Genomic DNA, 14,045 nt, shown 5'->3' with positions numbered 1-14,045 from the left:
ATATAGTAGCTATATATTGTAACTTGTTACTGTAACAGTATTTTCACAGTGTGGTATTAGTACCTTTACTGTAACAGAGTATTTTTTATAGTGTGGTATTAGTACTTTTAAAAAAGTAAAGGATCTAAATACAGTCCAGCTAAATAGAAAACAGCCTGTTATTAGTGAAGTTGTAGTTGGGACTAACTGATATTAATATTAATATTTACATTTACATTTACATTTACATTTATTTGGTGTATGATGGTTAAAAACACGACGCGTTACAGAATATTCATTTAAGAAAGAATCACATTAGAATATGAATATAGTGTCTGTGTATTATAGGACTGCAGTTCTCCTCCTCACCGCCGCGTGTCGCTGCTGCTTCAGTATACAGCAGTAACTCCCACAATGCACCTCTCCAGATAGAGAACTAAACTCTGCTCTGCTGGCTGTTAAATCCTAATACAAACACACGAGATGATGTTGAGCTGTTTAGTCTGTTTAACCTGATCATAATGAACAGATAATGGAAGATGAGAGTAATAATAAAAGGTGACACCGTCAGTCAGAGAGGTGTGGAGGCGGGAGAAGAAGCGTCAGCGCCATGATAAAGGTGTGATCTTTCTGGTTCATGAGTATGATGATTGGTGTGTTCACGGAACCTCTGTGAAAGGTGCAGCCCTCACCTTGTTACGCTCTGCGCCTCAGCCCTTCTGACCCTGAACCGGACACCAGCTCCCCAATAAAGTAATTAACGTTAAACGAAAAACATTATATTATACTAACTCAGGGCTCAGCAACCTTTACCACCAAAAGAGACATTTAGGCAAAAACATCTGTGGAGCCACAAAACGTGATCATTGTGATGAAGGTAACACAGTTTATAGTCTAAGTATATAGTATACTTAGACTATAAACGCAGTGAGGGACAAAGAGACAATGTACTACGGAGTATTAGGGCAAACACATCTGAGACACATCTGAGATTTACAGAAAAAAGTCATAATATTACGAGAAAAAAAGTCATAACTTTACGATAAAAAGTCAGAATATTATGAGAAAAAAGTCAGAATATTACGAGAAAAAAAGTTGTTATATTACGAGAATAAAGTCATAACTTTCCGAGAAAAAAGTCTGAATATTACGAGAAAAAAGTCAGAATATTACGAGGAAAAAATCTTAATATTACGAGAATAAAGTCATAATATGACGGGAATAAAGTCATAATTTTACGAGAAAAAAGTCGTAACATCACGAGAAAAAAGTCATAATATTACAAGAAAAAAGTCATAATATTACAAGAAAAAAGTCATAATATGACGAGAAAAAAATCGTACCATAGACCTACAACAATGATAAATAAAAATGAAATGTAAACAAAAAAAACAGTTATTCATTTCCATTTTTAAAAGTCCACAGGGAGCCACTGGAGAGGAGCTGAAGAGACACAGGTTGCTGACTCCTGTCTTAACCCAAAGAAATATACAATTGTAATATACAAAAAATAAACTATCTTAAATTGACTCTAATTACTTGAAGTATTGATAGTAAAAAAGTAGAAAAGTTAAGTAAGTAAAATATATATAAAGGATTTTATTTACATACAAAATCACAATTGTTGATCAACTCTATTTTCACATGTAATCATATGTGATGTTGAGCTGTTTGCTCTGTTTAACTAGATGCTAATTAACTGATAATGGAAGATGAGAGTAATAATAAAAGGTGACACCGTCAGTCAGAGAGGTGTGGAGGCGGGAGAAGATGCGTCAGCGCCATGATAAAGGTGTGATCTTTCTGGTTCATGAGTATGATGATTGGTGTGTTCACGGAACCTCTGTGAAAGGTGCAGCCCTCACCTTGTTACGCTCTGCGCCTCAGCCCTTCTGACCCTGAACCGGACACCAGCTCCACAATAGAATAAGCAACGTTAAACAAAAAACATTATGTTATACTCTTAACTCAGGGCTCAGCAACCTTTACCACCAAAAGAGACATTTTAGGCAAAAAAACTTGTGGCTCCAGACAGATTTATTTTTTTGCCTAAAATGTCCTGCAGATTTTCTACCAATCTGTGGTCGCCAGCGTCCTTTTCTACGCTGTGGTGTGCTGGGGGGCAGCACAACTAAGAGGGACACCTCGAGGCTGGACAAGCTGATCAGGCGGGCCGGCTCTGTGGTCGGCATGGAGCTGGACTCTCTGGTGACGGTGGCAGAGGAAAGAACACTCAACAGACTGCTGGCCATACTGGACAACGCCAGCCATCCTCTGCACGCCGTCATCACCAAACAGAGGAGCTGGTTCAGCGGCAGGCTGCTGCTCCTCAAGTGCTCCACAGACAGACTCAGGAAATCCATCAAACTGTACAACACCTCTCTGGGGGTGGGGGTGGGGTGGGGACAAAGGAGGACGGTCTGCAGGACAGATAATAATGTACACAGTGCACTTTCATAGACTAAGCTACTGGAGTTACCCTGCACTATACCCACTTTTAACAGTCTCTTCTGCACTATATTCACTTCTTTAATAGTCGTGTATCATCAATATGGAGTTAGTTATAAGGGCATTTGCAGTGGCATTCAGAATTTGCCTGATTACAGCATTAGAGGTCAAAGGTCAAATTCTCTTGACCTCAGTGTCATGACAATGTGACCGATGGATAGATTATAGTCTAAGCTTTACAATGACTTCATGATATTGTGTGTTGGTTACCCTCTTTTATACCGGGTCTATGTGTAAAATGACAAAAAAAGATGGAAAAATGTTAATGATGGAGGGATGATTTTATTTGCTTTATAACACAAATGACAATAATGCTTTCTATTCTATTCTATTCTATGAAAAAAGGAGTGATAGCACATAGAAAGATGATACCTAGACCCCAACAGACCCTGATGTTTTTCCTTTTTTGTTTTTTCTCTTTTTATTTGTTGTAAAATTTATTCTTATATTTTTATACTGTGAAATATATTTACTGCTTTTTTTTTTGTACTGTATTGAACTAAGTAAAGATAATGATAAAACGTTTCCAGTTTGAAGTATCGCGATACTTCTTCACGTATTGTGTGACGTCACTGTGTGAGATCTCCTCCATGGCTGCTCCCTGACTCTCCATGTGGCTTCAGAGACAGAAACAAACTGCTTCATAACGTCACAATAACTCACTAAATATCACTAAAACCAACCGGAGTCTGGTGGAGGAGAAGCTGCAAGCAGCTCTGTGAGGAACTCAAGATGCAACACGACGACGTGAGTTTGTTAAATGTGTTTTAATGAGAGTTAAAGCAGACTGATGAGCTCTGAGTCTGCATGCTAACGTGTTAGCTCACCGCTAACTATCAAACAGCTGATGAATCAGAGTTAGTTTCTATTAAATACTGATGTTGTTTAGTATCTACAGTAGCTGCTAAACACTAGTTATCTTAACTAACTATATACGTGTAGAAATATGATGTTTTAATCAGAGATATAACGGACTCTGAGCCAGGTAGAGACGGTTTGTTCATGACGCCAGACTCCGTTTAAAAAACACATGTTTTAAGGTTGTCTTGCTTCTCTGTAAACATGTACAACTTTAAGAACATGTGTCAACACACATATTGGTAGAGTCGTATGAGAACTTAAATTCGGCATTATGTTAAACACCATCATCCTCTGTTAATGTACAATTTATTGACATTTCTTATTCATACAGTATATTTACATCATATTTCTTTCTCAGTTGATGTGTTTTGTAGAGTCAGCTTTAAATATATATTTTAAAAAGTCACATTAAAGTGTGAATATTATGTGAATTATTATTATTTTCCTAATGAAACTCAGTGAGTGTCTGTAATGTGTTGAATGTGCTTCCTGCAGGTGATCTGGGACATTATTGGGAACGATCAGTTCTGCTCCTTCAAAGTCAAGTAAGTGTGAAACTTAACCTGCTTCTTATTCATTCAGTTATTCAGTCATTCAGTGAGATAGTTGTATAGTAGCGTGAATGTTTGTTTATACGTCAAGTTATTTATCGTCATGTCCACGACAATTACAGAGAAGCAGTGGATCTCCGGCTCCCTCCAACAACAACGCTCATTAAATGTGTATAAAAAGAAGTATAAAGACATGTACCTTTGGTAGACGGTTGTACAGTAATTGCAAAATGAATAAACTATAAACAGGAGTGTAGTAGATGTATGTGTGTAAAGAGACGTAATGTATTCTCATTTTATTTGAGACACAGAGTTCATCAGTTTTTCCTGAACTCTTAATAACCTGTGATTCTGTTCATGGTTGACTTTTAGATTGATGGATATGAAACTAAAAGGAACAAAATTAGCCGTGTGAACTTCTCTGATATCTTGTGTTCTCTGTGTGTGTGTCCAGGACAAAGAGTCAGAACTTCTGTCGCAATGAATACAACATCACCGGGTTGTGTAACCGCTCGTCCTGCCCGCTGGCCAACAGCCAGTACGCCACCATCAGAGAGGAGAAAGGTAAACGCTCTACACGCCAACATCAACACTTTAATAACATCAGGAGGGATTATACACCAGAGCAAGGTGCTTCTGATGATTTTGCTTTTCTGAATGATATAGAAGAAAGTTACCGCTTTTATTGTGGTAGTCTGAGTAACGTGATGTCATATCCGTTCCGTATCCGTCAACCAAAACAAACCTCAGAGAGTCTAAAACGTTGGAGGGTCAGCGTGGATACGACCTGCACCCTCCCATGTTAAATCCAGCGTGGTAAACACTACACATCCAGTAAAGGATGGAAACACTTTGGGTTTCACACATTGACAGGAAAAGCAGAGCTACACAGAGCAGAGCTAAAGCTGCATGCTAACTTCTAAAAAAGGACAAAATGTGTCCGAAAATAAGTCTGAACAAAGGCTCAAAGAAAGTCAGAAAAAAAGCCAAAAAGTTTTTTTTTTAAATGCCGAATTATGTCCAAAAAACGTCTGAAATATAGGTCAGAAAAAAATGCCAACGTATGTCTGAAATATGGCCCAAAAAAGGCAGAAATATGTCAGTAAAAGGCAGAAATATATTCAAACAAAAGTCCGAATTATGTCCGGAAATAGACTGATATATGTTTGAATAAAAGTCCAAAAACATGTCTGAAATATGTCAGGAAAAAAGGCAGAAATATGTCTGAAAAAGGCCGATATATGTTTGAGTAAAAGTCTGAAAATCCAATTTTCCTTTAGGAAAAGTGTCATGGTATAAAGAACACACCACCATATGCATAAAATCTGAGTAAAGAAAGTTAACTTTTGTTTGCCTTTATCACAGTGACTGTAACATCCGACATCACAGCTCTACTCATCTCTTTGTTAATTAAATAAAGTCTGACTGAGTTCATTTTTACCTGTAAACTATTAATTACAAATCGATACAGTATTGATATTTTTTCCACCCCTACTACGAACAGTTCAGGAATAAGTACCGTAGTTTATGACTTCATTAATGATGTTGTGTCCTGCTGCAGGTCAGTGTTTCCTCTACATGAAGGTGATCGAGAGAGCAGCGTTTCCTGCCAGGATGTGGGAGAAGGTGAGCTTCATTCAGTTCACAGTTAACCGTGTTTCACTTCATCCGTTTCTGACTCTACGTTAACTTTAATTATACGTTACTGAATGCAGAGTTCACACAAAGGTGCTTGAAATGCAATTTTTAGGTTTTAAATTTGGAGTGAAGATCCTGTAAAACCTGATGAATCCATTGTACCAACCAGGTCAGACTAGCTTGTATTGAAGTGTTGTGTTGTTAATTGATTTCCAATAATAAATATATACATACACTGTCATAAAGCAGCATATTTGTCCTCTCCCATGGCAAGAGAAAGGGTTTCCTGAAGCATTTAACTGTTTATTTAATTTAATATTAATGTAGATTCTCTGTAAAATAACAAACATTCAAAGACATTTAATTTGATCAAATGAAGAACTTTAAGAAGTCCTGTTTTTATGTTCGACAAATACACCGACTTCTTCTAACAAATGTACGTTTTCACTTGTGTGTGTCTCACATTGAATCTATATTTATGTGTGTGTGCAGGTGAAGCTCAGTAAGAACTACGAGAAAGCTCTGGAACAGATCGATGAGAACTTGATCTACTGGCCTCGATTCCTCCGACACAAATGCAAACAACGTTTCACCAAAATCACTCAGTACCTGATCCGCATGCGCAAACTGGTCCTCAAGAGACAGTAAGTACGGCTGGTATACGGCACGCTACTACAGAATACTACTGCAGGGAGCAGGACGTAGGAAGTTACTGTACTGAGCAGGAAGAATGAAGCTCTGAGAAGACAATAAAGTGTTTTAGTTTATTTGAACATCGTTGAAGAATCACTATAAACACGGGATGCAGAGAGAGTTTAGTGTTTTTTAGGTTTTTGACTCAAAAAGAGGAAACTGTCTGAAGATGAAATCAACTTTTATTGATCCAAAGAGCAGAAATTCAGCTGTTGCAGCAAGAGAACAGAAATAAGTCCACTTAAAATATACAGAATTGGAAGTATATAAAATAATAATAGAAATAAAACTATACAAGAAAAGTTCAACTCAAAATGAAAAGATAAAGTGACACAGTGGTGTGATTAGTAGAATATTATATAATAAGACAATATAACTTATTAACATAATGTATTATGGGATATAAGGTGAAATATAATTATATAGTACAGCAACAGAGTATAGAATGTAAAATATAATGTAGTATAGGTTGAATGATAAAAGTTTCATTATATATATCATATACAGTGTTTATATATATATCATAAATAAGGAATATGGAGGTTGTTTTTGAGTAGAGATGGACTCTGACAGAAGGAGAGTTATAGCTACATGCTGTAGGAACACACGGGTTAGCACGCATGCACATTAACATGTCTGGAAGTGACCTTACATGTGAAGACGGACGCCTTCATGTGTGGGCCCATGGAAATGATATTGTGATATCTCTGCACCCCCCAACCCTTTTTAACATTTTTATTTATTTTATTTGTATTATTATTATTATTATTATTGTTATTAATATTTTCTATTCAATTTAATTGATTTGAATTTCTAATGCTGATGTTATTTTCTCGTGTACTTATTTTGTTTGTTTCTAAGCTCATTACTTAAAAATGGGTTTTTATCAACTTTTGTAATTATGAACTGTAAATTACTATTATGAAAACAATTATATATATTATATTATATTACTATTATATAAACAAGTATAAAAATAAATGAATTAAAATGAGCATGAACACAACAACAGTGTTGATCCGTCAGCAACAGTGTTGATCCGTCAGCAACAGTGTTGATCCGTCAGCAACAGTGTTGATCCGTCAGCAACAGTGTTGATCCGTCAGCAACAGTGTTGATCCGTCAACATCAGTGTTGATCCGTCAGCAACAGTGTTGATCCGTCAGCAACAGTGTTGATCCGTCAACATCAGTATTGATCCGTCAACAACAGTGTTGATCCGTCAGCAACAGTGTTGATCCGTCAGCAACAGTGTTGATCCGTCAACAACAGTGTTGATCCGTCAACAACAGTGTTGATCCGTCAGCAACAGTGTTGATCCGTCAACATCAGTATTGATCCGTCAGCAACAGTGTTGATCCGTCAGCAACAGTGTTGATCCGTCAGCAACAGTGTTGATCCGTCAGCAACAGTGTTGATCCGTCAGCAACAGTGTTGATCCGTCAGCAACAGTGTTGATCCGTCAGCAACAGTGTTGATCCGTCAGCAACAGTGTTGATCCGTCAACATCAGTATTGATCCGTCAGCAACAGTGTTGATCCGTCAGCAACAGTGTTGATCCGTCAGCAACAGTGTTGATCCGTCAGCAACAGTGTTGATCCGTCAGCAACAGTGTTGATCCGTCAACAACAGTGTTGATCCGTCAACAACAGTGTTGATCCGTCAGCAACAGTGTTGATCCGTCAACATCAGTATTGATCCGTCAACAACAGTGTTGATCCGTCAACAACAGTGTTGATCCGTCAGCAACAGTGTTGATCCGTCAACATCAGTGTTGATCCATCAACAACAGTGTTGATCCGTCAGCAACAGTGTTGATCCGTCAACATCAATGTTGATCCGTCAGCAACAGTGTTGATCCGTCAACAACAGATCTCCTCTCCGGTTCAGAGTGTGACTGTTCTCTGTGTTTTCAGGAGGAAGCTGGTTCCTCTCAGCAGGAAGGTGGAGAGGAGAGAGAAGAGGAAAGAGGTGAGCCGTTAACTCTTCATATGATTACACCCAAACATTAACGTGTTATATTAACGTGTTATATTAACGTGTTATATTAACCCGTTGTATTATCCGGTGTTGTCTGCAGGAGAAAGCTCTGATCGCTGCTCAGCTGGATAACGCCATCGAGAAGGAGCTTCTTGAGAGACTGAAACAGGGAACGGTACGACACCAAACACCTTCATTACTTCTACATCAATTAATCAATTAAAGGCTTTATTATTATTTACGTGACTCTTGTGGTCCTCCATAAAAGAGTGGTCTAGCATACTAGAAATAAATCACTTTAACTGTTTCATACTGCTGAGGAATGAAGTATGTACTGGATACTGAATACAGTCGTCAGTAGTACTGTGTGTAGTATACTGCGTACTGTCGTCAGTAGTACTGTATGTAGTATACTGCGTACTGTCGTCAGTAGTACTGTGTGTAGTATACTGCGTACTGTCGTCAGTAGTACTGTATGTAGTATACTGCGTACTGTCGTCAGTAGTACTGTATGTAGTATACTGCGTATTGTCGTCAGTAGTACTGTGTGTAGTATACTGTATAGTCCTCAGTAGTACTGTGTGTAGTATACTGTATAGTCCTCAGTAGTACTGTGTGTAGTATACTGCGTACTGTCGTCAGTAGTACTGTGTGTAGTATACTGCGTACTGTCGTCAGTAGTACTGTGTGTAGTATACTGCGTACTGTCGTCAGTAGTACTGTGTGTAGTATACTGCGTACTGTCGTCAGTAGTACTGTATGTAGTATACTGTATAGTCCTCAGTAGTACTGTGTGTAGTATACTGCGTACTGTCGTCAGTAGTACTGTATGTAGTATACTGCGTACTGTCGTCAGTAGTACTGTGTGTAGTATACTGCGTACTGTCGTCAGTAGTACTGTATGTAGTATACTGTATAGTCCTCAGTAGTACTGTGTGTAGTATACTGCGTACTGTCGTCAGTAGTACTGTATGTAGTATACTGCGTACTGTCGTCAGTAGTACTGTGTGTAGTATACTGCGTACTGTCGTCAGTAGTACTGTATGTAGTATACTGTATAGTCCTCAGTAGTACTGTGTGTAGTATACTGCGTACTGTCGTCAGTAGTACTGTGTGTAGTATACTGCGTACTGTCGTCAGTAGTACTGTATGTAGTATACTGTATAGTCCTCAGTAGTACTGTGTGTAGTATACTGTATAGTCCTCAGTAGTACTGTGTGTAGTATACTGTGTACAGTCCTCAGTAGTACTGTGTGTAGTATACTGTGTAGTCCTCAGTAGTACTGTGTGTAGTATACTGTATAGTCCTCAGTAGTACTGTGTGTAGTATACTGTATAGTCCTCAGTAGTACTGTGTGTAGTATACTGTATAGTCCTCAGTAGTACTGTGTGTAGTATACTGTGTACAGTCCTCAGTAGTACTGTGTGTAGTATACTGTGTATAGTCCTCAGTAGTACTGTGTGTAGTATACTGTGTACAGTCCTCAGTAGTACTGTGTGTAGTATACTGTATAGTCCTCAGTAGTACTGTGTGTAGTATACTGTATAGTCCTCAGTAGTACTGTGTGTAGTATACTGTATAGTCCTCAGTAGTACTGTGTGTAGTAGGCGTTGTTGAATACAGCCATAGTTCACTAGAATAGAACAATAAAGTATTAAAATGTTTTTGTTTCAGTACGGAGACATCTATAACTTCCCGGTCCACGCCTTCGACAGAGCTCTGGAGCAGCAGGACGAAGAGAGCGAGTCGGAGGAGGAGGAGGAGGGGGAGGAAGAGGAGGATGACGAGGTGATGAAGGCTGCTTTCATCATACAGTATATCTGTAGTTATACAGTATATGTGTGTAGTCAGAGAGGATGTGTGTGTAGTCAGACAGTATATGTGTGTAGTCAGAGAGGATGTGTGTGTAGTCAGACAGTATATGTGTGTAGTCGGAGAGGATGTGTGTGTAGTCAGAGAGGATGTGTGTGTAGTCAGACAGTATATGTGTGTAGTCAGACAGTATATATGTGTAGTCAGAGAGGATGTGTGTGTAGTCAGAGAGTATATGTGTGTAGTCAGAGAGTATATGTGTGTAGTCAGAGAGGATGTGTGTGTAGTCAGAGAGTATATGTGTGTAGTCAGAGAGGATGTGTGTGTAGTCAGAGAGGATGTGTGTGTAGTCAGAGAGGATGTGTGTGTAGTCAGAGAGGACTCATCCTCCAGCGTAGTGGTCTGATGTCAACGTGTCTCCTTTGTGTCTGCAGGACGTCGGGAAGAGAGAGTTCTTAGCAGAAGATGAAGTGGAGGAGGGGAGCGACCTCAGCGACTTCGAGGTAACAATTAACTCCAAAGTAGATCAGCAACGATTTATTAATAAAGTTGATTAGTCAATTAATCAATCAATAACTACTGATTTTTCAGCATACGGTAACGGATGTTGTCAGGGCCGGCACTAACCGTTAGTTTAGTTTATTAACAAGTGAAGACGACTGTAAGGACGCGTGTTAAATAAGGTGAAACCAGGAATGTGTGAAGATGTTCAGCTTGAATCTAAAAGATGTTTTTGTTTCTCCTCTCAGGACATGAACAAACTTAAGACGAGCAGCGACGAGGAGGACCAAGATGAGGAAGAGGAGGAGTCCAGTGAGGAGGAGATGGAGGTGGAGGTGGAGACGAAGACGAAGGCCTCCAAGTCTAAAGGAAAGTCTCCAGCCAACGGCACAGTGGCGAGGAAGAAGCGAGCTTACGTGGAGATTGAGTATGAGACAGAGCCCGCCGCCAAGAGCAGAGCCACGTAGTGATGTCACACCCTCTGCTGAGGAACCCCCCCCCCCCACTGTGGTCTTCAGGTTGAGACTGTAAATGTTTGTTTGTTAATGGACACACATGAAGATCTGACCTGGAATCAGATCAACAAACCCAATGTGACTTTAACAGTGATTTATTTTAAAATAACTGCTTCGTTCTGTTTAATATTGAGTCCATAATCATCTTTGAAAACAACACAAAGTACCAGATGAACATGTCAATAAATACATTTTGGAAAAAAATGTAACCCTGCTTTATGCTTCTTAGTAGACGTTGAACTTTGGAGAAAAATATTCTAAAATAAACCTGCTTTTTAATGTAAAGTGACCAATATTCTTTATTCTACATGATGACCTACTGTGGAGACAGGAAGTGACGTTTCAACCGTCGAGTCTAGCCTTTCTCCCGCTTGCTAAATAGTGATCCAGGAGAGTGTTGGCAGCTCGGATTGCTGCTGTGTCTTCCTGCCAAATACTGAGATTGTCGGTTGACCCGTTAACAACAGAATCATTTAAACACGTTCAACAGTATTTAATTTTAGTTTAAATCATATTAACGACACTGTTCATTTCATAAAAGTTAATAAAACAACATCTGCATTGTCGTGTTACCGGTGGCCCAGCAGGGGGCTCAATGCAGCATTTTAATATATATATATTTAGGAGATTAAACGTGTAAACTGACCCAGTCAGATTATTAAACATCTACTCCGGCAGCAACATTTTATTGGAGTAATTTTGTTAGTGTTATTGACTTATTATATATATATTTATAATAACCTTGTTAGTGATATTGACATATATATATAATTATATATATATATATATATAATAATATATATATTATATATATATAATAATATAATATATATATATTATATATATATATTATATATATATAATATATATATATAATAATAATTTAGTTAGTGATATTGACTGGAAGAAAGTTTGGTCCTTACCGCAAAAGTTCCTTCTAAAAAATCAGGTGAAAGAGTTTAAGTCCTTTCAGTTGATCCACAGATTCTATCCAGTGAAACATTTCTTACAGAAGTTAAAGAGTGACATATAGATTTAAATTGTTCCCTTTGTGAATCACATCCTGAAACTTGCTCTCATTTATTCTGGTCCTGTAAATTTACATGTGAATTGTGGAAAGATGTCAATAATGTTATACTTGTTAACATTTTCTCAGATTTTGCACTGTACTTATTCATTTAATTTTAATTCTTGCGCAGTTCCACATTCACAAGTGTAAATTTACCCCAAAAAAATTTATGAAAGAAATGGAATTCTTCCTCACAAAACAAAAAAACAATGAAAACAATGAATGTATGCAATATCTTTAAAGTTTTTGAGTGAAATTATTGTCATACTCTCGCGTGGTCTTTTTTTATTATTATCTTTTTCTTTTTTATTGTGTGTTTTTTTTTAATTTTATGTTTGTTTGTTTCATTTCTGTTGTCCTTTTATTTGGCACAGCTCTTTGTTTATGTTTTCTGCTGTTACTATGGATACTGTCAGTTTGAAATAATAATAAATAAATAAATAAATAAATAAACATCTACTGTGTGATGGAGGATGGAACCTGAAGAGCTGATCTGAGAACAGCTCAGTTTTAGCCGGGGAAAAGCTGGTTCGTTTTTATACCAGAGCCATCCCGTGGGCGGCGTCTTGCATTAACTGACGACAATGAGGCAACAGCGCCGCCGACCCGGGAGACTCCGGTGATTAAAACAAGCTGACAAACTTAAATTACAATCAGATAGTGATGGGAATTCCGGCTCTTTTTAGTGATCCAGATCATTTGGCTCAGCTCACCAAGAAGAGCCGGCTCTTTCGGCTCCCAAACGGCTCTTCGTTATACTTCCCTTCTGCCTTTTATAATTCAGACAAATTTAGCCTTAGCTGTTTTGACCTATGATTAGTATGTGTTCACATATATCACTTAAATTATTCAATATAATTATACTAATCCTTATAATTTCCAGAATATCATAATTTTACATGTTGCTCCGTTTCCATGCACCGCACTCCTCTCTCTCTCTTTCTCTCCTCCTCTTCCTCCTGCTCTGTACCTGAAGACCGTCAGCGCGCCGCGCACCCCCGCCCCTCCCTGCTTGATGGTATGATCCTTGTCTGACATCACCTGATTGGTCCCACGGACGTCAATAATACAACATTGATGGTATGCGTCCACAGGCTCCGTGCTTTCCACGCTTCCCATTCATTGTCTATGTAAGCAGCCGCGCAGCAATGCATTCCGGCAGCGTGGCATCGCGATTCGAGAAACAGAGCGTCACAACGCCCTCTCCTCATTTGCATAAAGTTGAGGTCTAGGCTATTTTATGTAATTCACGGGCGTCCGACGCGACTCGCCGTCTCTCAAAACTTCTGAGAATCTTTTAAAATAAACGTTGTCGATCGAAAATAAAGACAGATTCAGCAACTGCGGGGCTTATTTCTCACCTCAGATGTTTTCATAAACACATTTCGGTGAACTATTTACATGAAATAAGAGAAGAAGGTTTCCAAACGAGCCTCCATGTTGTTTCCGGTTTGAAAGGTGGGAGCAGCAGCCAACGGAGGGAAAGTGTTCGTCCAATCAGGTGGGGAGAGCCTTGTGTCTAGTGGCAGCCCACCAAGCGTCCAATGTTGGGAAGCGCTGCGTCCCCTCGCGATAAAAAACGCCCCTGTGGACATGTACCATCAGTAAAGCCCGGCGCACAGATACAGTGTCAGGAGCACATCTGCAGAATTTCAGCTGCGTGTCTGCTCCGTTTCTGCTGCTGCTGTCAGCCCTTTCTTTCCACATAGAGTTTGCCTTTTAATGGCCATTTCATGTCATTATAAATATCATTTATATTTATTTTAGACAGAGAAAGGTTAAGAAACGTGTGGTAATTTGTAAATAATAGTAATAATCCATAATTAAAACTCCATACAATATTCATTCATGGAGCTCTGCAAGTCACTGCATGTTCTACAACACTGTCCTGCACATATTTCAGAATAAAAGCCTCGTGTTAACAAATGAAGGAATTC

The 14,045-nt window shown here is 38.6% G+C and overlaps 1 protein-coding gene and 2 non-coding genes across 3 annotated transcripts; all 3 read left to right on the top strand.

Annotated features, from left to right (window-relative positions):
• The first annotated feature begins 603 nt into the window (after nt 1–603).
• On the top strand, nt 604–704 carry LOC141770287 (small nucleolar RNA U13). Its single transcript, XR_012594513.1, has one exon. It is a non-coding gene; the product is annotated as a small nucleolar RNA U13 (small nucleolar RNA).
• Nucleotides 705–1,776: 1,072 nt separating this feature from the next.
• On the top strand, nt 1,777–1,877 carry LOC141770286 (small nucleolar RNA U13). Its single transcript, XR_012594512.1, has one exon. It is a non-coding gene; the product is annotated as a small nucleolar RNA U13 (small nucleolar RNA).
• A 1,170-nt stretch (nt 1,878–3,047) lies between these two features.
• On the top strand, nt 3,048–11,324 carry mak16 (MAK16 homolog (S. cerevisiae)). The gene is made up of 10 exons (XM_074639626.1): nt 3,048–3,234; nt 3,844–3,893; nt 4,354–4,463; nt 5,461–5,525; nt 6,030–6,181; nt 8,147–8,201; nt 8,311–8,385; nt 9,886–9,999; nt 10,458–10,526; nt 10,773–11,324. The coding sequence occupies exons 1-10, from the start codon at nt 3,220–3,222 to the stop codon at nt 10,989–10,991; spliced, it is 924 nt and encodes a 307-aa protein (XP_074495727.1). The 5' UTR covers nt 3,048–3,219; the 3' UTR covers nt 10,992–11,324.
• Nucleotides 11,325–14,045: the final 2,721 nt, after the last annotated feature.

This window comes from Sebastes fasciatus, chromosome 6 (genome assembly GCF_043250625.1).
Source record: "Sebastes fasciatus isolate fSebFas1 chromosome 6, fSebFas1.pri, whole genome shotgun sequence".
Classification (NCBI taxonomy): domain Eukaryota; kingdom Metazoa; phylum Chordata; class Actinopteri; order Perciformes; family Sebastidae; genus Sebastes; species Sebastes fasciatus.
The sequence above is the reverse complement of the archived record's forward strand: the minus strand, read 5'-3'. Positions and strand labels throughout refer to the sequence as shown.